The sequence below is a fragment of the Mastacembelus armatus genome, chromosome 1 (genome assembly GCF_900324485.2).
Source record: "Mastacembelus armatus chromosome 1, fMasArm1.2, whole genome shotgun sequence".
Classification (NCBI taxonomy): Eukaryota; Metazoa; Chordata; class Actinopteri; order Synbranchiformes; family Mastacembelidae; genus Mastacembelus; species Mastacembelus armatus.
Window position 1 is genome coordinate 16,070,095 of NC_046633.1, and position 24,523 is coordinate 16,094,617.

General features: G+C 41.1%; 1 protein-coding gene across 7 annotated transcripts; it reads left to right on the forward strand.

Moving 5' to 3' along the window:
- The first annotated feature begins 428 nt into the window (after positions 1-428).
- ctnnd1 (catenin (cadherin-associated protein), delta 1) lies at positions 429-24,513 on the forward strand. 7 transcript variants are annotated; one of them, XM_026302545.1, is made up of 22 exons: positions 441-520; positions 6,937-7,084; positions 9,242-9,316; positions 9,421-9,543; positions 9,780-10,072; positions 10,206-10,296; positions 10,512-10,702; positions 10,829-11,084; positions 12,135-12,206; positions 13,015-13,165; positions 13,866-14,067; positions 15,682-15,799; positions 16,080-16,236; positions 17,774-17,839; positions 18,034-18,161; positions 19,728-19,878; positions 20,039-20,234; positions 20,347-20,540; positions 20,964-21,011; positions 21,137-21,219; positions 22,065-22,160; positions 22,579-24,513. In XM_026302545.1, exons 2-21 carry the CDS (start codon positions 6,944-6,946, stop codon positions 22,122-22,124), a joined length of 2,796 nt encoding a protein of 931 aa, XP_026158330.1. In that variant the 5' UTR covers positions 441-520; positions 6,937-6,943; the 3' UTR covers positions 22,125-22,160; positions 22,579-24,513. The 7 variants fall into 7 exon arrangements, with proteins under 7 accessions (XP_026158333.1, XP_026158330.1, XP_026158332.1 ...); XM_026302546.1 differs by lacking the exon at positions 441-520 and adding an exon at positions 621-1,256; XM_026302548.1 differs by lacking the exon at positions 6,937-7,084 and having other exon boundaries at positions 429-520.
- Positions 24,514-24,523: the final 10 nt, after the last annotated feature.

The window sequence follows — 24,523 nt, forward strand, 5'->3', positions numbered from 1 at the left end:
ACCTCTGAAGTTGAGTACAATTGATGCTTCTTTCTGGCAGAACTTGCACATTATGACCACAGGAGGGCAACATCTGATGCATCTTGAATTTCAGAGGACATTTATATTATTTATATTTATAAACACTAACAACGCACCGTGTTTCTGTTTGATGGCTGGAAAATAATGATGAATGAGACTAAAGATGAAACAGGCATTGTTTTTTTCTTTATAGTGGAGCTCGAGGTAAATTCAATTAAACAAGTTATTTCTATAATTAGATGATTTATTGATATAGATAAACAAACATTGCATTACTGTTTTTCCAGTTTAATTAAAGTAGGCTATCAAGAGTGACTGTCAGATAAATGGAGTTACTGACCTATGGAAAAATAATCAGTCGATAAATATTTGTATCGATTGCCCGGGTGTCATTCTGTTCCCTGCCTTTCTGCTGCGCTCTTCGGCTCGACCCCCTCCCACCGGAGAGGAAGAGACAAGTGAACAACAAGCCGAGGCAGGAGGAGAGGAAGCTGCATAGGTGGGTGTTTTCTCCGTCCTCATAGTGACGGCGGACAGTTTATTTGTTCAGTTTTGCGGTGTTTTTGCGTGACCGCGTCGTGGTGTTTTTTTTTTTTTTTGTGTCCGACCTCTGCCTGCGGGTTGGTGCTTGGATTGTGTGACCGCAGCAGCAGCAGCAGCAGCAGCAGTCGGCTAGGCCAGGCCCGAAGCCACCTCGCAAACACTTAGGGACTTTGAAAAACAGACTTAACAATCTCCAGAACCGACAAGCGCATGTGTCGTGGCGTTTTGTGCTCGACATTGCTGGTTGTGAATTGTTGTACTTGGAAAAGGGAGTGTCTTTTAATTTGGTGAACTTCGCCTTATAAACGCAGCGTTAGCAGGGGAGCTAGAGGAGCACAGGCTAACGCAGCTAGCATCGTTAGCTGAGGGAATAACTTGCTTGGCTGGAGTGAGACTCGGGAAAAGTTTAACCAGACTGTGCATTTAGTTAAAACATGTTGATATAAAAACGGACAAGGCTGTGAATTATCCGAAGAGCGCAGGGTTGTGTCGATAGCATAGCAGTTAAGAGCGTAAAGTGATGAGTGGGTGAGCAGGGAGGCGTTAAAGGTTGTAACGTTACGCATTGATTTTGGTGTTTGCTGCCTTTCAACACTTTCCCCGGACTGTTCCGCCACTTTTCCGCGACGTGGGGTGTCTGCGGGACAGGTGAGACAACAAGGAAGTGACCGGCCAGCGTCACACACCGTCAGGTAAAGTCAAAGTCCAGCTTGTGCATACTGGTCGATGTCGTGTTACGCATCGTGCCTATTAAACACTCACTGTCTGCTGCACGGGGCTTTCCGTGATGTGCGTGCTTCTAACAGACAACCTTTTGTTTTTGTTTATTTCTGCGGGACTGTCGTGAAAAGGCACCGTGTAGTGTTTCAGCAGCTGTCTGTTGATGCGCTCTGCCAGGTAGAGGAGGGACACGGGGTTTGTGCTGCTGGTGGAAGGAGGGAGAGACAAAAGCAGAAACCTGTTGTGTGGGTCTGGGCGTGCAGGGTGTGGTAAGGTGGCAGGGTTTTTATTTTTTTTTTTACTATATTATTCCGTCTCTTATGTAGAGGAAATTGACACAGACATCTCAGCTTACAGTTCCTCACTGTCAATGGATGCTGGATTATCTGTATGGATGTACTATAGTGGATCACTCTTGCAGTAGGCTTGCTGCTTCCAGTTTGTGGTCATGGTCTTTGGTTTCTCTGTGACTGTAATAATCATTGCACAATAACAATATACAGACAGATCTAAACCCTGTTTGACAACTTGTCTGAAGTAGCAGTTGTTGCTGTAGTTGATTTTGGGATGAGTCAGTCAGCTGATCAGTTTCAGTGCAGTGGGCATTCTTGGCATATTCTGCTAAACGCCTTGTGGGCATGTCTGCTTTGACCTGTTAGAACAGAGAGAGATTGGGAGCAAGTCTGGACAAGCTGTTTGCTCTGATGTGTCTCTTCTATAAGTTAAAGAAGGGGGAATGTTGGACAAGTTGGACATTTCTTTTGCTGCTTAGAGTAAAGTTCTTTTCTAGCTGTGTTGTCTGTGGCGGCTGAAGTCTTGCTACTCAGCCAGTTGCTTTAACGAGGGCTATCATTTGTGAGTCCCTGTAATGACGGGCTTTGAGCTCCATGGGTGTGTTCCTCTGACACACAGTAGCTGGGCTTTTCTTGAAGTTGCTCCTCCTCCCTGTCTGCTTTCGCTCTCTCTTTCTCTTTTTCTGTTTATCTCTCTCCATCTACCTCCAGCAGTTACACCTGTAGTGTTTTTTTTTTTTTTTTTTAACAATAATTATGTCAGTTCACTGTCCACCCAGGAGAGGACACGTGAGATGTGCAATGGAAATACCCATTAAAATGAAAGTGCACAGATTTCTCTAATGCTGAAGCGTAATTGTCCTGGAGAACCCTCCCTCGGTGCTGGCGGTTAACTTCTTGGAAAGGCTGAGTGCCAATTTGCACTTTTTTATGGTCCTAACCAACTTCCTTGTTAAGTGCTGGTCATACTATGTTTGTAGGTCACCAACAGTAAATCTTTATCAACTGCAGTTGGGTTTTAGCTTGTTCAACAGTTTTTTTTCATAATAGTGACCGATCAAAGCATAATTTCTATGTTTTATGGCTGTGATGCATCTCATTAGTTAAACTGAAGTGACGAGTACGATGGTGTACTTGGCCTTTATTAACTTAATCAAATATTCATGATTCATTCGTTTGCTGACTTTCAGTGGCTCAAACATGACGTGTTACTGTTTTACCTGTGATGTCATTCATTATATCAATGTGATTTGCTGATCAGTATGGTAACTTTATATCCTTAATTGTCATTGCTTTTGGTTTTATTTGCTCTGTTTTGATATAGAGCTGTACATACATAGAAATTGCTCTACAACTATAGCCTAGTCGTCCGGTGTCTTTGATTTTTGTACCTCCCACAGCAAATAGTTTTGTCATAAATTTGAGATGCGATCAGTTTAGTTTGCAGGATATTACCTGCTTAAGTCCTAAGCAGCAGCTTCAGTCATTCAATATACAGTATTAGTTGTGTGCTCAATATTTAAATTCATAAAAGTGCAATTTTTTTTTTTAAACATAATATAAGTTGAAATGGTCTTACATGACACTATAAGCTGTGGTTGAGATCAAGTTCATGACTAGTACGTGATGAAAATAGTATTCACTGAGGCTGCATGTTTACTCACGTGTGCTTGATATTCCTACAAAAACAGCTAGGAGATCTGTCAGTCAGATGATCAATGTTTAATGTAAATTTAAAAGTTAATTTTAATGTCTGGTACATTTAAAAATTTGAATCAAAACAAGCAGCTTAAAGATGTCAACTTAGGCTCTGGGAATTTGTGATGGGCATTTTTCTGTAATTTCTTTGACATATAGGTGACTAAATAATTATTCTTATCAATACCATAGCTTAATTAGCAATGAAAATAATACCTTACTATTGTTTGAAAATCATTTGTAATGTGGGTCTTATGGTCAGGAAGCCAGAGACATGCCATGATCATGTCACTCAGCTGCATCCTGCATTTTATCAAAAATGTGTATTTAAGATCATCCAAGTCCAGTTTGGGGTCCATGTCCTGAAAGTCACTGGGTCCATTGCTCTGTTTTTGCCCTCTGAATTACAGTTGCCTGCACTTTCCTTCCTCACTAACAAAAGTAAGTCGATGTCCTCTAGATTATACAGCTGGCCTTGCAGAGGTTCATGAAAAGTCTGCATGTAGTGTGGGTGGGCGTGTTTGCGTGTGCACTTTCTCCACAGCTACCACACTGCACCCACACTCTAGGCCACATGGCAGTGGGGTGGGGGGATTCATGGTTTCTAGTCACTACAGTAAAGGCGGTAGTAGTTGGATGTGGGCCAAGGTAAGCACACAAAACACACAAACACACACAGGCCAAATTCTCTGTGTGACCATTCAAATGAGGCTGAGTCAGCAGAGCACTATGCCAAGCCACAACAGCATTTTACCATAACTTCATCTCAGCTATGTGTGTATGAGTGTGTGTACATGTCTTTCTATGCATATGTGGACAAATTCTATTTCAACAATGAATGTGGCAACTTTTGGTGCTAGCCATTTATCTGTGAAGGTTAGAGTAAGAAGCAAGGGGAATGCATTATGTCAGTGAGTGTCCTCTCAACCATAGGACAAACAGTGTGTTTGTACACAGGCTGGAGAGGAATGCATTTCAGCCGGCCTCAACCACCAGTGATGGCGTGGCTGAAATAACACTGATAGCATATGATAATGAGGAAAAACTCTGCAGCCACAATTGTCAGTGGGCACTGATAGACAATACTACAATAGGTAGTAGACAAACTGTCTGTGTGCTTCATGATGTTTTCAACGAGTACTGGGCAGTAACAGGGTGTGCATATCTGTATTATGTGGTTGTCACAGGCTGGTAAGTGGCATACAAGTGTAATTCCAGGGCTATCCCATTAGCAGATATGATCTGGCCTTGCTGCTAATGGCCTTATGATAGATTAATGGCTAATGCTATGGCTGTAAGTGGCTAAAGCGATTTAAAACTCACAGGCAACTGCACCTTGCCACAAGAATGTTAGTGGTGGTACTTGCATAACTATAGAGGTTCTGTGGGTTTGTCTCAGTAGCTCAACAAACTCTTATTCTGTGCTCTTTACAAGGGTTGACGTTTTGACAGAGAACAAAGACAGCTCAGACTGATTTATACTCACTTAGCTGACGTGTGGTGTCAGTACTTCATAGCTGAGTTGAAAATCATGGTCCCTAATGTAAAACCTGACAGCTGCAACAGACAGCCTTCATGACACAGCAGTGGTTTGTAGGTTGCTACCACATCAAGTTACCTTTAGATTGTCTTGTGATTGGAAATCTCATTATGGATCTTTTGCTATGTCATAGTTTGGATTTTAATACACTTTATAAAGAGGGTACGTAAGCCCACATAATATTATTTTTAATTTGTGAGTATTATCCACTAGAGAAGCACTTTTCTGGTTTGTGATCGGCCGCCCTGATTGGGTTAAATATAGTAACTGAGCTCAGTCTACCTTACCAGGATCTAAGTTTTTGGCTGAGAAGAAAAGGTTGTGTGAAAGATAGATGAGAGCAGCACAATGAAAAGAGACAAGGACTCCCTTATTAGGACAGTTTCCAGCAGCTGAGGCAGGATATGACACGCTAAATCTCACTGTGGAATGTATGACAATGGCATTGCAAGTGTGTGGCTTGTGTGTGTTTCTGTGCACAAATGTTTAATTTTTCACACCAATGGAAAGAATCAAGGAGGCAGTCTTAACTTTACCAAAGCTTGTCACAACTCCAAGTGCTCAAGGATAAAACCAACGTCAGCCCCACACACTTGCTGCTTTTATTTAGTCTCTGAGTGACCTACAAAATCACTTACCTTCACACAGATGTGGACACCCAGTTATACTGGCATGTGTGCGGACTCAAACGTTATACAGGAGTCTTTGTTCCCGCAGCCTGCAGATTTGATCTACGTGAGTCAGTGAACTTTGAAGTAGAAAATGGTTTTTGCCATTTGGAGAGGAGCCATACTTGTGTCATTGCGTTGTTAACCACACACTACTGAAGTAATATTCCCCAGATTCCTCATTCTTCCCTCACTAAGTTCCTGCTGAGGAAGTCACAGATAAAGGACTTTGTTCGTCTTAATTTGGGCTGGAGTAATGTTCACTTATCATGCCCCTGTAATTGAGGCTTAGCTCATCTGTGGCAAACAAATTTAATGACAGAGGGTAAATCTTCTGAAAAAGAAATTGTCAGATTTCATCATAGTTTGACTATAAACCACATAATGGTAATGTTTGCCTTGGAGTTAATGATGTGCCCTTAAATCATAAAGCAATTAACTATTTTAGCAAAGTAGTGTATATTGGTGACACATCAAGCAGCACATTTATTTTGAGGTCTGTTTATTTCTGATTAAAAAAAATTTAGAAAACTGTTTATTCCTTTGACATATTGGCAGTTGGGCTATAATTTAATCTCCTGTTGACCTACAAATAAAATTTCATCCATTTTGTAACTAGTCAACTACAATAAGCAGAGATGTAAGCATTTATTAGCATTTGTAGATAAATTCAGTTAAGCACTGCAGCATTATTCTGCATTAATCAAGGCCTGCCATCTCTTCACCTGCTGTGGAGAGCACACCCTCTCACAATTCCAAACACCTCAGCTTTTCAAATTTGGTCTAACAGGCAGGTGTGTTAATGTCTGTTCTCTCACACTCATCTTCCTCTTCCTTCCACACTTTTTCTGTATCTTTGAAATGAAGAAGTGCTAACAATCTCCACATGCTGCAGCTGAAAACATGCTGTACGCACACATCTCACTTTCTATTTTTACCCTGGGTAGCAGAAGGTGAAGAAATGCTCTGAAAAAAGTGACAGTAGTTTGCTTCCCTTTCCCTGCTCTGCTGATGCTTATCCTACCTTGAATTTGAACATAATGATCACTTTTTTGACTAAACTGATATACTGAGCTCTTTCTTTATGCTTCCTGTTGGTTCTTGCTGTGTTACTGGATTTTGGTTTGTCTGTAATCCAGTTTTATCTGGACTTGATTCTTTGTCTTTCTAGGTCTCTCTCTTCTCTCATTTATCTTCCTTTGCTTATCCCCCTCCCTGCGTCAGCTCCTCCTGCTTTGTAACCTCCAGATATCATCTTCATTAGCACTTCTTCAGCATGTGGGTGTGTTCCCATATGTGCACTATACTGGGGCTCTTTTTTTATTTATTTATTTTTTTTTTACATGTGTGTACTTGAATGATTGTGTCTGTCCTTTGCTGAAATCCTGGTGTTGGTTGACTGACTTCTTGCTCTCTGGTGTTGACCCTGTCCTGTCCTATGCCCTGCTCTCAGCGTGTGAATGGAGCAGTGTGCGAGTACGGCCTCCCTGCTGGCCTCGGTGCGGGAGCAGGAAAGGCAGTTTGAGATGCTGAGCCGAGCTCTGGAGGAGGAGCGGAGGTCGTGTGCCGGCACCCTGCCCCGCCCCCTCCCCAACATGCAGGTAATGGGGAGAAAATCCTGATCTGCCCCCTTCTGCTCATTCTCATGCACTTTTTGCATTGTAAAGTCTGTTAGTTTCTGAGCAAATTAATCCAGTGACATCTTCATGTTTACCCCATCCCACCTCTGAGGACTGGCTAGACATTAGCATAACCAAACCTGGGTGGAAAAAAGTACCTCCTCTTTGGGTTTCAGTCAAGCTGGACTAGATGTGCACTTGAGTGTAGTTTAAATTTTGGAAGTCAAAAGTTGAGCCAAGTAAAGCGACCGAAGCACGTTTTAGTGAAACCTTCCTGAGGAGGTAATTTACACCCTCTGCTGTTCCTCACACATTTTAATCATGCATCATTTTCCATCCATCATTTGCTTCTCAGAAAATGTTTCTTATTCAAAATGAGTCTAGCCATCATCATCGTCTCCCAGCGGCAATCAAGCTGGATAGTGCAACCCATCATGTATATAATGACTTGTCCACTGGCATTTGCATGCAGAGAATGTCTTGCCTGACACTTTGTTTTGATGTTGGGCATTTCCTAAGCCAGTACCAAAACTTTACCCTCACAGCTGCAGTATGTCAACCAGCTGTGTTCTCTCCACAGTGTTTGAGTCATTTCTGGTGTAACTGTCAACTGCTTTGTCAGTTTGGAAAAATCCCTTAACTAGGAAAGGGTCTAGTCAGACTTGTTTCATCAGCTGTGCAGTCCTGGTAAAACTCTTGATTTCCAAGTCAGTTTCATGGCTGAAGTGTTCTGTGCTGTTTGCTTACACACCCTCTTTATCAGGTGTGAGTCAGGTACCCAGTTCAGAGAGTGGCAGATGACTCCATGCTCTGAGATCAGTGCAGAAAGACACGCAGTCACACACACCTGCGGTCACACACACCCACACTCACTCTTTTCTTCCACTTCCTCATTGACGTGCCTGGTCATTAGCGTGCATGAAAAAACAGCCATACACATGTATGAACTCACACTTTCTGGCTCTGGGGCTACCTGTTAAACTCATTCCTGGGTAACTCTAGAGGCTGACAAGCAGAAATATAGGTAGTATGCATGTTATAGTGAGTGGTGGAGAGAAATGTAACTTGTGCTGCTTCTTATCTCTGCTATATGTGTTTACATAGCCCTAAGGTTTCGGCATACCTCTGCCACTCTCAGGCAGCCAGCATAACCCTCGTCTATACTGACAGGTTCCCACATGCTCACATCTGCCTGGCTTTTTCTTCTGTTCTCTCACGCTAAGCCCTAATTGGAACTTAAGACTGTGTTGCTGAGGGTCCCTTGCTCTTTCTATCTCTTTATCTACAACTTTTAAGTTGTCTTTAGTTATTCTACAAGAACCATTCTGTTTTCACTAGATTTTTTTTTTTTTTTTTTTTTCAGATATGATTTTGAAGTACGTCACTTCTGTCAGTCTGAGACAACTGCATCTGGGGTGTTGAGCAATCTCCACCCCCACCCCCCGTCCTTCCTTTTTGTCCCTTTGGTAGTGTAGGTAAAACCAGGAATTGGAGTAGGGATGCATAGAGCACCCCACGTGGCTGGAATGGGAAGTGCACCACACCCATTATCCCATTATCACTCCTGGAAAGCAGTGCACCTCTTTTGTCTCGCTCTCTTTGCATGCCATCAACATTCATTAGTCATTACACACTAATATTCCTCAGTCTGTTTATTCCATCAGCACAATTCATAAGTATGTTGAGTGTGTTCTGTTCAGCTATCTCGCTGTTTGTGTAGGGGTGGGGAGAGCATAAGCGCTTGTGTCTGGGTCCATGTTGATGTTTATATATATTTGTGGTTTATGTAGTATCATTCCCATTGTTTGTGCAGTTTTGGCTGCCATTAGCTGGATAAATCCCCATAATGCAACCTAGGAGACAAAAATAGTTAGTTTATTTATTTATTTATAGCAGACTAGAAATGTGAAGAGGCTGAACTTTACTAGATAAGGCTAGTGCCCTTAAAATTCAAACAAAAGTTGGTAATAGTTGCTGCTTTCACTTTTTTATTTTTGTTAGGACAGTACTACATATAAGTAGATGTCATTGGCTAGAGATCGCCGCTGCCCAGTCTGTGGTGTGATGTATAAATGTATATTTATCTTTTTTTCTCAGCAATCTGTGTTGGATCGTTCTCATATGTGTCTTTGTCTTTAGAACGGCCGCCTTCCCTGTGATGCAGACATAGAAAGGCTGACACTGAACGAGGGTTACATCAACGGGACACATCATGTAAGCATCTTTCAAAGCCTTTCATCTGTTTCACTTTTAACAAGGTTTAGCCTGGGGAGACCTGAATATGAGATTTTCTTTGGAATGTGTGTGCGGGCGTGTAGTTCAGGATGGAGCCTGGTCAGGTGGTGCAGGAGACATACACCGTGGAGGAACCCCAGGAGTCCCCACCCATAATCTCCGTGGAGACCACTGATGATGGGACCACACGACGCACAGAAACCACGGTAACAAAATGTGAAAGTAGAAATGCTCGTTGCAAAGTGTGCTGTTCAGCAATACTACAAGTGAAAGAGTTGCCTCTCACAAATAATTACAGATGAAGAATTTGTCTGGCATAACTTTGCAGCTGTCAGGATTCATTGGAAGAGTTCCCTTTGGATTATATCTGTGCAACATACAGATTTTCAGACTGGTTTTAGTGTCGATATCTTATCCTGCCTCCTGTCTTTTCCTCTTTAAGGTAAAGAAAGTAGTAAAAACCACCACCACTCGCACAGTCATCCCCTCTGTGTCAGACACACTTTCCATGGATGGTGGGGGTTCAGTGACAGGTATGGGTGGCTACAATGCACCAATAGATCGGGTCTACAGGCAAGGACCTGGAGGAGGCGTGCCCATGGACTACCCCACCCACACTGTGCCCCGCAACTACCACTATGGACCTCCAGCGGGCTACGAAGACTACCGTACTGGACCCCCAACCGAGACCTACGCAAGCCTTAACAGGGGCGCTCGCATGGATGATCGCTATAGGTAAAATATTTGTTTGAAGAATGTCTAGGATTCAAGTCATGTAGGGAATGGCAGACATTTCAACACCTTGGCGTAATCTATAGTAATTCCTTGATATTCCCTTTCTTAACCTCTTTCTCCCGTTCCTCTTTAGACCAGTTCATCCAGATGGCTACAGAACTCTGGACCCAAGCTACAGAGCCCAGAGCAGGAACCAGCTAGACCCCTATGCTGCTCAGCCACAGGTATGTTCTACAATCAGGATATCAGCTGCTTCAGTGTTTGCTTTTAGCAGAATTTTAACTTGTTCTGCTAACACTCCAATGTTCATTTGCTGAATTGGGTGTTTTGTTTATCTTCTATATGTTGAGAATTGAATAGACATCCAATAGGTAGGCATATATTTTCCACAGCATTTGACTTCTAGCTGGAGTTAATGGACACTAATCTGTGTGTGCAGGTTGGGCGAATGGGAAGTGCCATGGAGCTGTCCTCCATCCCAAGGTTTGTTCCAGAGCCATACGGTCTGGAAGATGATCAGCGTAGCATCGGCTATGATGAGCCTGACTATGGTATGGGGCACCCAGTGCATTACAGCACTGTGCCCCGCAACCACCATGCTTTCCACCCGGGGCCTCCACGCAGGACTGGGTGAGTTGTGTGATTTTTTTTTTTTTTTTTTTTTGTGGCTGAAGGTTGAAAAGTGCCTAAATTAATGTTTTGTATGTGATGTCTGTAAGTCATCATTGATAGCGTAACTTAAATGTTATTCCTCAGGAGTTACGAGGGCACCTTGGATGGCGACATGAGTGGTCCAGGGGACATGTACTTTTGGGGAGGAGGAGCACCTTTGGCCCAGGGTGAAAGAGGAAGCATGGCTTCACTGGATAGTACTCTGAGAAAAGGCCCTGGCCCTGGTGGCTGGCGTCAGCCAGAGCTGCCAGAAGTGATCGCCATGCTCAACTACAGGCTAGATCCCGTCAGGAGCAATGCAGCTGCATACCTGCAGCATCTCACCTATAAGAATGATAAAGTAAGAGATCTGCACCTGTAAACATTTGTCTACTGTGACTTACAGTATAATAAACTTCAATAGGTTATAGACTACACAGATTAAATAGCTGTAAGGGGTGCAAGTGTGATCTGCTAAGACCAAAGATATTAGTCATGTACTGTTTCTTTTCTGAGAACAATGGCACAACATGTGATAGAACATTAGAAAGCTCACAGTTCTACAAAAACATTAAGATGAGTGAGGTAGGTAGGTCAAAATCTTTATCCAAGGGAAAAGACAGTGACAGACATTGTTTCTGTGAGTCAAGGCAGACATCTGTTTCGCTTTGATGTCGAATCATAGGTTCTTAATAACAGCCGGCACCAAATATTAAAAAACAAAGTTTACAAACATGTTTTTTGAGTCCAGTTCTCAGTTAGTGAGAAGTGACTTTTTTAGTTTTAAAGTTCATACACTCAAAACACAACAACACACACAAACCAAGGGCTTATTAATGCCTGTAAATGAAAACATCAGTTAGGGTGCTGGGAGGAAAAAGTGGAACCAGTGTGAAAGTAACAAATGATTCAGTGCCAGCAGACAAACACAAGACAAATGAAACCAGCCTAAAGGAAGAAAAAATATGTCGTCACCCGTCTTGCTCTTGGATTCACTGTGGGGATGGTGGAGCAGAGGAGAGATCCATGTGTGTTTTATGTCTTAAACTGTTGGCAGCAGACAGCACAAGACCCATCAAATTAAGAAGACAACACATCCCTCTCACATCAGTAAGCCAGAAAAGAAAACTGGCTGAGTACCGTCAGCAGGAAAATCACATGTTAAAATCAGCATCAGTGGACAGCAAAGCATAAATGGCTTCATTCAAAGTTGCATACAGATTTGCCCAGTACAAGTACTACAAAATTGAAAGCTATCCCCCTGTCAACAACACTTGGCCTATTTTGTTACCATTTTGTTATGGTTTGGCAGAATATCAAGGAGAATAATTTGCAAGATGGGAGCTCATAAATTATAGACTATTTTACCCCAATTTACAGTTTCTGTCTTGTCTTGTCTTTTTTTTTCCAGGTGAAGTCTGATGTGCGTCGTCTGAAAGGCATCCCAGCGCTGGTTTCTATGCTTGACAATCCAAATAAAGAGGTTGGTTTGCTGTTTTTCTTCATGGCTTAATGTCCTTTTTTTACTTTAACAGAGGTTTGATATAATTAGACTTGGTGGACTCTAAATGAGGATTAAGGGATATAATGTATTCCTTATATAACAGTGAGGCAATTCTTTGCCTGAATCAAGCTGTACAGATGAGGGTCAGCTTGAGACTCACCCTTAATAGCGCTAAATGAAAAACAGATAGAAGCATTACGTATTTGAGTTCTTTTTGGTTAAATCCTGGACGTCAACATTTGTGCTAAATTTGGTTTTAGCCAAAACCTTCTGTGGGTTTTTTTTCTTCGATTCTCTTTCATTTAGCACAGGCTGTGGCAGAATTTTGCTGATTATTGTATGAGCATTACCACATCATGCATTCCAATCTCGAGGCACAGAAGCATTTTAATTTCACATTTCATGCTCCGCAGCCAATGACAAGTTTGAAGTCTGGTCTGTGTCGCAAGACTTGCTTGCTGGAAAAGTGGGCCAGACAGCATCTGCACCCTCTTAGCATTTTTAAGTTGTTTTGTGTGCTATGACACAAAAAAGGACAAAAAGCAGAGGTGTCAACATGTTTGACAAATCAAAAAAATCACAAAACAATTATATTTAAAAATGAAATGACATATAAAAGAAATGTGAGTAATTATTTACCATTATACAACAATAAGCAAATACTTTGAGCAGTCTAGACAAGACTAATATGTGTAGCACTATCTAGCATTTTCAGTGCTGTCTTTAAGTGATTTTCATCATTACTAATGGCTCATTAAAGCTGGCATTGGCATTGTGCCTGTTACAGGTTCACTACTCAGCTTGTGGGGCGCTGAAGAACATCTCATATGGCAAAGATCCAGACAACAAGATCGCCATTAAGAACTGTGATGGAGTGCCTGCTCTGGTCAGGCTGTTGAGGAAGACCCATGACCAGGACCTTACCGACACTATTACAGGTTGGATACACATGCAAACTCGTCTGTCATGTTTTGATGTCAAGGTTCAATTGTTAAATTTACATCTGTGAGAAACAAAAAAAGGTAAGTTCACTCATGCAGTCCTTTTGCTGGATCTGTTTGCAAATTCATGCTGATGTGCAAATGTAACCATTTTGGGTCTAATTTAAATTTAAATAATTCCCCTTAACTGTTTGAATTGTAGGCTCAAGGTGTGTTAGCTTTTCAATTAAGATGATCTCTGTCATCTAATTAGTATTTTGTTGGGTGTACTAGCTTTGCCCGTATTCTCAGTGACCTGCTTTTACTTGCTGTTAATAGTATTTTAGCCAATTTATTGCCTCCCATTACACTTTCTACAGAGATAAAGTACTACAACTCATATGGAAGTATTTTAACATTTGCTCCTGACATAACATGCCGCAAAACAGACTACTGAATATTAAATGCCTTATGAACTTAATATTTTTGTTCCCATTTTGACTAGTTTCTGATTAATTTGTCCTGATTTATTAAACTTCATGGATAGATGCTTGTGAACTGGACTGTTGTCTGATTGTTTGGCTAAACATTTGGTTAAATGTCACTGTTTGTTGTAGTTAGTCTCAGTGTCCCAGTGAAACTTTTCAAACTATACAAATCAAAACCAATTAATTAAATTTGGCATTTTCCCAAATTTTCCATTCTGTGTTTTTCACAGGGACTCTTTGGAACCTGTCATCTCATGACGCTGTGAAAATGGAAATTGTGGACCATGCGCTGCATGCGCTCTCTGATGAGGTGATGGTGCCCCATTCAGGCTGGGAGCGAGGGAGCAACGGCGCAGGAGGAGGGGAGGAGAACTGCAAGCCCAGACATCTTGAATGGGAGATGGCTCTCACCAACACAGCAGGCTGCCTGAGGTAAGGAGCACAGAGAGGGGAGATCAGTGCTGTTTGACTGCTACCGACTGTTCGGTGGGAGCGAGCCTTGAGGAGGGGAAAGTCAAAAGATGCTGGTTCAGAAGACTTGGAGTTAAACAGGGTTCTAGGAGAGTTCATGTGATAACTTCAACACCACAAATAAACCAAAAGATGTTGACATCACAATTCGAGTATAATGTGTCCTCCTCACTCAGAATAAAACTCGCCCGTTCCTCACGTTTTATTACACTTCATAAACCTTGATATAACAAATTTGAATAGACAAAAATATGCTATATAGTTGATTGTGTGGTGGCAGCGGTGCCATTGGGTGTACACGAGCAGAGGACATTGACTTACACAGTGTAAACAGTATGTTCTAGTCTGTCGATCTGTTATCTTTGCAGTCCCCTTAACCACATGGTTAAACATAGAGTTCACTTCCGGGTGTGGAAAAGTATGTGTGAATGACTGGCAGTCAAGGAGACTTCAAAAGTTTGATATTTGCAGAAATGATTTGGGCAGTATCAGTTCAACCTGTGATACTGCAGTTGAATGTCCACACTGTCACATTATTATTATTATTACAGAGTACTATTGAGGCACATCTGTACATATAGCCAATGCTGTGATGGTCCTTACTCAGAAACATATAGATATTGTTTTTGAAAGATGAGTTATCATTTCTAATCACAATATTAGTAAGCTCCATTGTTGCCTTCTGAAGAAAGGAAATTGTAGTTTATGACCTCTTTACTTTGTGGTTGACCAGGTTTGCAGTCACAGGTGGCAGCCAGAGGTAGAATTTTATGGTCTGAGAATTCATGTAAAATCATATTCATAAACTGAACAATTGCATGTAGCTGGCCAGCTGCTCTGTTTCTGCTTTATATCAAAGGTTAGTAGATCTAACACTTATTAAACCACCTTTCTCCTCTTTAGAGTGGAATTACAGCCAGTGATCAGAACAAACACGAAAACTGTATAAATATAGAAAATTTGGGCTTCTGGGGATCTTTTCTGTGCTACTGGCCTATTTGATTTAGCCTCTGGTTTTACATTATAAATGTTGTCCTACTGGACCGTGTAAATAAACTTCCTGAACTGTTCAGTGAAGTGAAATCACTGCCCCCTGCTGTGAAGAGGAATGTGGTCTGTTATTGTGTGAGAGGGTGTGTCTCACTGGTAAAAACAGGTCAGGACAAAGGCTCAAGGCTGAATATCACTCCACATATTCCTCCTCCATGTTCCCTTTTTTTTTACGTTTCTTGTAAATCAGTGAATGAAGCTCTAAACAGGTCTCAGTTTTCCATCCACCGCTAATTTGGGATTGCATCACAGAGCAATTGATGAAATTGGCCCAGAGCTGTAACTTGATCTTGTCAAACTGTGGTCCTTTTGTAAACTAGTAGATTTAACAGCAGTTTCATTCAATCAACTCTTGGGGGTGTGTTCATGCATTGTGTGCTGGAATCCTTTTGTAGTGACTTTTTCCTTTTTCCCTTTTTAACCCCTTTGCTGCCAAATGTATTCCTTCAGCTCTTCATACTGCTAATCCTTGTTTTGGTTGACATCCTTGTTTCTCCTCTTTTAAAACGCTCCATTCACCTGAAGAAATGTGAGTTCAGAGCGAAGTGAGGCGAGGAGGAAGCTGAGGGAGTGCACAGGATTGGTTGATTCACTCATGTACATTGTCCAGTCCCAGATTGACTGTAAAGATGTCGACAATAAGGTATGTGTAACTAGGTGACCCCTTGCTACTTTTTAATAGGGAAGAGTAATAATATTAGTGAAGAGGGCACTATTGAGTTATTTTGTATTATTTTGAGAGATTATTAGGCTTGATACAAGATTTTCATGAGTAATGATTATGATTTTCATGCACTGTGTTCAGGTAACATGATGGGCCAACACAACACTGACATCTTGAATTTTGGCATTTTAATAATTCTGTATTTATTTTCTCCCATAATTCATTTATAAACCCTTCTGTCATTTCTCCATTTTTGCAGTTGATAGAGAACTGCGTGTGTCTGCTGAGAAACTTGTCCTATCAGGTGCATCGCGAAATCCCCGGCTGTGAGCGCTATCAGGAGACCACGTCAATCAGCCAGAGCCATGGCTCGTCCAGTCAGAAGGGCAGCTGCTTCAGCTCTCGCAAGAGCAAAGGTCTGTGTCGGAGAGACAGAGAGCGAGAGAAACGCACAATTTGTTCAGTCAGTAGAAGGAATGTGTTTGTGGTGGATCAGTTTAGTGAGACATTAAAATCTTACTAAACTGATACTAACACACACATACAATCGTGCACAAACAGAACTGCTTACCTGTACAGGAATGTTAACAATTTCTGAGAGAAAGCTCATCCTCTCACTAGCTGCTGTGTTTGTGTTTCATTGAGAGTATTGATTTTTTTTTTTTTTTTTTCCCCCCCTCCTCAACCACACAAATCAGCCACTTTCTACTGTTTTGTGGCTTTACTAATAATAGTATCAAACGGGTCTGTAGTGACAATGACCATCTGTCAGCCTTGCAATGAGTCAGATCAGATTCTCCCTGGCAGTTTTCTTTTGAGATTATAATTTTACTTGGCTATAATGAGGCAATGTGCACTTCATAAAGGCATCAACAACCCATACTAACGATATGTGTTTTTGAAAAAAATATTGATGAATTAAAATGAAGTTACCACAGGAGATTAGTTTCATTACTGAATAATATGCTTAATTAAATTATGAAAGTATGTCAGCATGAAATTGTCACAATTTCAGAGAAGCCAAGGTTTTTCTTTTGTCTGACCACCAGCCACAAACTCAAAAGTGTAACAATAAAACGGAAAAGCATCAGACCCTCAAATCTGAGTAGTTTTAAGCTGTAAAATATTGTATAATTAAAAATTCAGAACCTTGGGTTGATGTGATTTTTAACAGCAATCTATACAAAAAAAAAGTTCACATTTATGAGGTGACAGTACTGTTTACTTACCAGATTTTACTGTACAACTGCATGAACGAGAACATTGCATCAAAAGATGTGATGCTCATTGCTTAAAATATAGTGAAGTATAGTAAATGCTCTTCCTGTGTATTTATTGTTTTGTGTTGCAAAAAATACTTTACAGCAACAGAGCAGTTTGGATGTGTGGCTATAAAATTATAAGCTGGTGTGTCTTTTGAATCGCTTTATGCAGCCTTCACATCTGGCATGCCATATTGCTGATTGTGTGGTGGCAGCGGTGCCATTGGGATATGTTACCTGGGTGGCTCAGTTATGTCTGCTTCCCTTTTACTTAAATGCTCTCTCTTCCTCCTTTTCTGCCGTTCTCCCCCTCTTCATCCCTTTTTTCATCTCCTCCCTCCTCTCCACTCTTGTCACCACTGTTTGCGCTGGGCTACAGATGAATGGTTTTCCAGAGGTAAGCTCTTCTGCACTTTGCTTCTGCTGCCTGCAGTTGTCTCGTTAATAATAGTGGAGTAGCTTTGCTAACCAATGGAAATACTGACTGAATAATAACATGCATGCCTCCTTCTCAAAAGTGAGTTAGAGTGAAAGACTCATCAAAAAATGTGCATTTTTGTCCCTCACAGCATATATGTAATCAATCAACAAAAAAGTATTCTAACAGTAGAGATAGTTTTCTGCAATAAAGCTACTACTATCTTTTGGTTTTATTCATATCTAATAGGTTAATGCTGATATTTGCTTCCAGGTAGGAAAGATGAGGATCCAGCTGCAGACACGGTTGACATTCCAAAGAGAACCATACCTGCTAAAGGTAAAGACGAGTTCAGTCAACACCTTCACTGTATGCATTGTATTGAGGAAAAAATACATGGCATTTATAAGTTTCTCTTCTTCTTTTTTTTTTTTTTCTTTTTCTGCTTATATTGCCTTTACTTGCTTCTCCACACTTCCTTCCTCTTCCGCCTGTCCTCCTTTGCACTCTCTCTATCTCCTCCTCTCCTGTAGGCTATGAGCTGTTGTACCAGCCAGAGGTGGTTCGCATATACACCTCTCTACTGAAAGAGTCCAAAAACCCCACGGTGCTGGAAGCCTCGGCTGGAGCTGTTCAGAATCTGTGTGCTGGCCACTGGACTGTAAGAACCACTATCCATCATTTATCCTTTTCCGTTTCACAGCACCAGAACTATCTGTAGTAACTAAATACACTAGTTAGGCAACCAGTGTTTCAGACTGTGGGAATCTAAACAAGCATGAACATCGACCTCTGCACAGATCCTAAAGCACATGCCAGGACAAACAGAGCTTGTAAGATATGAAGTCATGAAGACAAATCTAAGGGAGGTTTCAGGATGAACTACATCATTAGTACACACCCTTTCTGAAATGTTTACTGATATAATGATCATGTGACTTACTAGTGAGCCTTTTCTTGGATCTTGCCTTTAGCCTCACCTGCCTCTAATCTGACTTTGTACGAACTTGAAATTCCACAAAGTGAAAAAGATAAACGTTATCCCTGGGGGTATAGTCAAAGAAAGCTTGTCTAGCCTTAAATGACATGGTCTAAGTACTGTGGGCACTGGCCCCTTAATCTCCAGCTTAAGAGCAGATTTTTAAGACAGATTTTAAAGTCTGTAGCAATAGTCACCAAATCATCTTTATGGCAATGATCAAACTGTTCAAAGCTTGGGTTTTCTAGGAGAGTATGTAGGTTGTGCTAATTCTTCTCTCTCACACACACACACACTCACTCAATTCACATAGCAGAAAATCCCATACATCACTGAATACCATTTATAACACTAAAGGAAAACCCAAGAACCCAGATGAGCCCTCACAATATGTTACAATGCCTTTTGGCAGCCATCAGCAGCACTCTTTCTGTCCGCCATGGCGCAGTGCTTTTATTTATGTTAGATTTTGTAAAATTAGAGCTCCAGTTGGCATTTGGTTAGTGTATTTAAAAAATTTACAGCCACTGATTTTATTTACTTATGAAAGGGAGAAAGGACCCACGTGTGGTGCCAAACAAAAGAAAGTAATAATACAAAAATCATCTAAACTGACCATTTCATTTCCTGGGAAAAAAACAAAACAAACTAATTTTCTCTCACTATGCCCAAAAACAAAAAGGATGGCAGCAGATCTTGGTCTATGATGGGAGGTGTGTTGGATGCTTAGTTCATAAACCAACTGCAGATTAATGAAGGAGCCAAGGTCAATCTGCTGCTAAAGCTTGTCAGAAAAGGAAATTATGTTCAAGGACATCAGAGAGCAGTTAGAGAGAAAGGGGGGAGAAATCATGCACATAGCACTTAAATGTGTTCCTTTTTATAAAGGGACCTCACCTTATGCAAACATGTGTTTTACCCATTTGTAATGTATAGTGGAAGTTAAAAAACATGACGTGGATGTGAGACAGTGGTGTGTCTACTCAGGGAAGCACATTCAACATTTGTCATCAAGCAAATTAATTGATATGTGATGCAAAATGCATATTGTTAATGTTTGATGAGCGTGTGAATATTGCAAAACCTGAAAATGTAGGGAATATGTTTCTGCTGTCATCACGTTTTGCTTACCGAGATAGTCCATATAGTTATGTTTATATCTGCTTATTGTATTTAGCCTATCCTATGGTGCATTATACCCGAATCAGGGTCCACCTTAGTTTAATAAGTGTTTGTACCTTTGTTTAGTATGGGCGATACATCCGTGCATTGCTGCGCCAAGAGAAGGGTCTACCCATGATGACTGAGCTGCTGGCCCATGGCAACGACCGCGTGGTCCGAGCCATGTCTGGAGCTCTCCGCAACTTGGCCATTGATGCACGCAACAGAGATCTACTAGGTGAGACTTGGAGTCCTTTGTGCATAAGTGTCAAGTTATATTATTAAAGTACAGTGTTAGCCATAGAGTACCAGAAGGGTTTATTGAATGGAGAGGATGGTGTGAGCATTTAAGTTTGCTTTATTGTGTGACCTGACTTCTTGCACTTGTGTGTTGTCAGGTAAACATGCAGTGCCTCACCTGGTGGCCAACCTGCCCGGTGGCGGCCAGAGTCAACCGGTTCGTGCACTGTCAGAAGAGACAGTGGTGTCTGTGTTGAGCACGCTCCATGAGGTGCTGGGTTCCAGCCTGGAAGCTGCAAAGACCCTCAGGGCATCACAGGGCATCGAGAGACTGGTGCTCATTAATAAGGATGGGTAAGTCTTTTTCTGTGCCTGTCTACAAGTTTCTGGCACATCAAATTTTACAGTGAAACCCCATCAGATTTTTGATGACCTCTCTGCATCTCCTATCCACTGGGATCACAAGTAATCGCTCTGAACGGGAAGTGCGTGGAGCTGGCCTGGTGCTGCAGACCGTGTGGGGCTACAAGGAGCTGCGACGCACTTTGGAGAAGGACGGCTGGAAGAAGACTGACTTTATGGTCAACCTTAACCCTCCCAGTAACACCACCAGGGCCAACGGAGGATATGAGGACAGCACTCTGCCTCTCATAGACAAAGGTCAAGAATCAAAAGGCAAAACACCTGAAGCTAAAATGTGCAGTTATAAAAGGCCAAATGGCTCCACTTTTAGGCCTTGAGAAGGAAATAGCAGGGATGTTAGGGGTTCACCACATTTTAAATAATCTAACTAGAGCATCCATCCATATAATCTTTTTAATATTTGAAAAAGAATTTAAACACTTTGGAATTGATTTTAAAGTTTTCTAGCCACACCCGTCATACAGTAAATTAATGCAAACTATATTTTTGCAAATACTTGATAGTTCATGGCACTCGGTTGCAAAACATTCACACACCTACACACTATTCTATCTTTGGCAGGAGATGCACTGGCTGCCTCTCTGAGGGAACATAAACAATTAACTGTACATAGAAACTGTGATTGTTGATGCTTATTGTGTTTGTGTCTTTTACTCACAGGTGGAAAAGGGGACCGGGAAATGATTCCAATGAATGACTTAGGACCAGGTAAGTGTGAGAACAGAAAAAACAGAACACATGAGAATGACGCATGTTCAGTGTGATAGAAGCACATGTAACAGACGATACTAGGAAAACAGACATACATGTTTCTCTGTTTTTCCCCTCCCCAGATGCCTACTCCACACTGGACCAGAGAGGGAGAAAGAACACTCTGGACAACACACTCGAACCTGCTGACAAAGATGCAGTACAGGTAAGCACTAGCCACACCCATTACTACATATAAAAACTGCATGACTGCAACGTGATGAATTAGCAGTAGAAGAACTCTGCTATTTACTTAGTACAGCGCTTTCCTAAGCCCAGTATAAATTTGAGAGCTTACAACGGAAATATATATCTTAATGGTGAAAATAGTACTGACAAGGTAATCATTTGATTTATACACACGAAGAACTTCACATGATTTTAGATTTATAATTATATATAATATAATAACACCATTTGCCTCTGCATTGCCTCTGTGAAACTGTTCCAGTCCATTCAGAGGATGTTGGTGTGGAGTCTGTGCCGTCACAAAGCTGAAATTGGATTGGATATTCATTACACATGATATGGATAAAAAGATGAAAATAGTGGGGAAAATGTTCAGTCATCTGGAACTACATACCAGCTTCCAGATTTAATTTTCTTCACTTCCAGTGCAGAAGTAACTGTGTGAACGGACACGCTCTCACACACACCCACAGACAGCATGTTGACGCATGTCTCGTTTAAGCACTCTGGTTAATGTGTTTTGCACACAGTTTCTCAGCAGTGTTCTTTGTTCCCCCGAAACATGACCTAACAACAACAACAAAAAAAAACAACTAATCTTTTGTAACTCTTCTTCCTTTTCTCATCTGTTGGCTTATTTCCCTCTACTTTTCTCTCTTGTTCTCGTTCCCTTCCTCTTTCCTGTTAATGTCTTTATATTTTATTACTTACTCTCTCTTTGCTGTTTTCTCTATCTTAACTTACATCTGCTTTGATCTCTCCTTTCTTTCTGACTCACATATCTGTCGCACCTTCTATCCATTTTCTCTCTCTCTCTCTCAGGGAGGGATGTATGGGGAGAGGCAGGCCTCTTTGCCTCTAATGGAGTCTTACGATGGTTAGGCTACACCCATTGTCACACTGCATGACATGCGCATGGTATGTGTGTCCCACCGGCTGCTCCTCTCAACTCACTGCATGGCCTAATATCTTAGTTGTGTATTAGGGGCTGTAACTGTGTTTGACTGCTGTTTTCAATAAGCTTCCATTGTACTGTATTTGGACTGTTTTTTGCTACGCCTGCCAGTGATGTCACTGACTTTTGTTATCCACAGATGTGAGTTAACTTTTTCTCTCTGCACAGTTTGTGTGTTTATTTTTATTTTTTTTGTCTGTCTGGTGACTGTTGCCCGCAATCACTACTGTGTATTGTATTTTGTACTGTGATTTTTTTTTTTTTTTTTAAGCCCCTGCTGTGAATCAGAAATGTGTGATTCTTCCCACACAGGCATGAACACCTCACATTAGCTGATCCACATGATCAATTCCCACACTTGTGCTTTTTCTTCTCTTCTAGAAAAATTGATTGTGTGCATCACAAGACGACAGCCTCCTCCCACATACTGTCCTTGCTGAACTGACAATGGGGGACCCCCACACTACCAATGGGACTAAACTCCATCCTTTACACGCAGCTCTTCTTGTCTCGCTCTACTTTTTTTTGCAGCTTCTCTCTTCTCTCTCACATTCCTTCATTGCAGCTGACACGCTAATGAAAACACAAGGAAAACTGACGTGGATCTACACTCCCTGTGGACAACCGGATGTAACACTATGACCAGTTTGTACACTGCAAAACCCTACACTACAAAAAAAAAAGAAACTCTAACCACTCATTTAGATACCGTGGTCACAACATTACATCTCCACTCAGCAACACTATGATTTGCCTGGACAGGAGTAATTCTTGACTGTGCTTCATCTGAGGACCTCAGTAATTCTTGGAGGTTGGCAGGTAGACTTAGACTAGTTAAAGTCAGTCAATGTGCATCAGAAAAGGACACTTTGGTGAAAATTTACATAAATGATGAAACTTTTTTGAATAAATGGAAGGGATGTGTAAACATTTTCCCCTTTTTTTTTTTTTTTTTTTTTGATGGTTAAGTTGCACAAAAGAAAAATTTCCTACCACTGAGAACCAGTGTTTAATGAGCTGATATGTGCAAAGCTTCTGCTTCTGTATTGGTAGTGGTCTGTCCTCTACTTGCTTTGCTCTGTACTAAAGTAATGTACCTGTGCCAAATGACACTGCTACTGCTGCAACTGCCAATACTGAATGCAAGTACTTCACACACTCAGACTTTTTACAGCAGCTACACTGAAAATTGTCATCCACTTTGTGTTGTATGCAGTTTGTCTGTGACGGATCATCACCAAGATGCATGGTGATGCTGCATTTTCTGTATTTGATTGTGATTCATAGATATAAAGACAGAACTAGAACAGACCAATTATTCTCCACTTTGTTGGACTAGACAGTAGAGACTGTATTATGTTACTATCTTTCTGTCAAATGTAAGCCCCTTAACTTTGTAATTCTTGAGACATATCAATGGATTGGGGCATCTTCAGGCCTGTAATCTTATGAATGTGCGCGTCCAAGACTCTGTAACAGTGGGCTAACTGGAGTGCCTCGCTTTTTCAGGATAAGTCTGTTGGCTGTGTCCAAAATAATCAATCAAGGTGTCTTTCTTAGTAGTTGACAATACTGTATATGGAACTCAGCAGTTTTCTATTCTGCAAGATAACTGAACATGTGAACTTACCTAAGAGCTGATTCTTGTTATTGGGATTGTTTCTTTATGAGGTATGAAACTCTTGAGTTCTGTGTAATTTACTACTTCACAAATCTGGTACAGAACAGTACACGGGAGAAGACACAGTACTCTGTTTTTGCCTGTTTCTTTAGTAGAGTGCTTGTTCTGTAGATAATGCATTTTCCTAGTAGAGAGTGAGATGTAGATACTGATTTGATGATTAAAAGAAGCACTAGGGGGTCAATTGTGTAATTTTCTTTTTTTACTTTTCTTTTCCATGCCAATTGAAACATGAAAGAGGAAGCCTCATTTTTCCCAAGTAATGAGTTGCTTTCAAGAGTGGACTGACTAAAAGAAGAGTAGAGAAAAGCAAGAGTTTGTGTTAGAAAATCTGTCAGGAGGCTTAGACCAGAATTTTCTATTAGATAAAATGGACAAAAAAATAACAGCACATTTAAACTATATATACAAGAGAATATTTGTTAATTTTAATGGTTTTATGTATTTCTTTTTTATATTGATTTGGGTTTAATTGTTTTGGGTGCTATGGGTTAATACATATGCAATCAGTTTTATGTTTTTGATTAAAAACATTGTTTGTCTTAATTAAAAGCAAAATAAGTTAGCCAATCAAAACCCTCAGTCATCATCAGATACTGGAACACTAATGGAAATAAATCTGATTGTGGACTACACCTTAATCTT

Coding starts and splice junctions, on each gene's coding strand:
- ctnnd1 (XM_026302545.1), top strand. CDS start 6,944: ATGGAGCAGTGTGCGAGTACGGCCTCCCTGCTGGCCTCGGTGCGGGAG. Junction 16,237..17,773: donor CAGCTCTCGCAAGAGCAAAG/GTCTGTGTCGGA, acceptor ATTTGCTTCCAG/GTAGGAAAGATGAGGATCCA. Junction 20,541..20,963: donor TCTGCCTCTCATAGACAAAG/GTCAAGAATCAA, acceptor TTTTACTCACAG/GTGGAAAAGGGGACCGGGAA.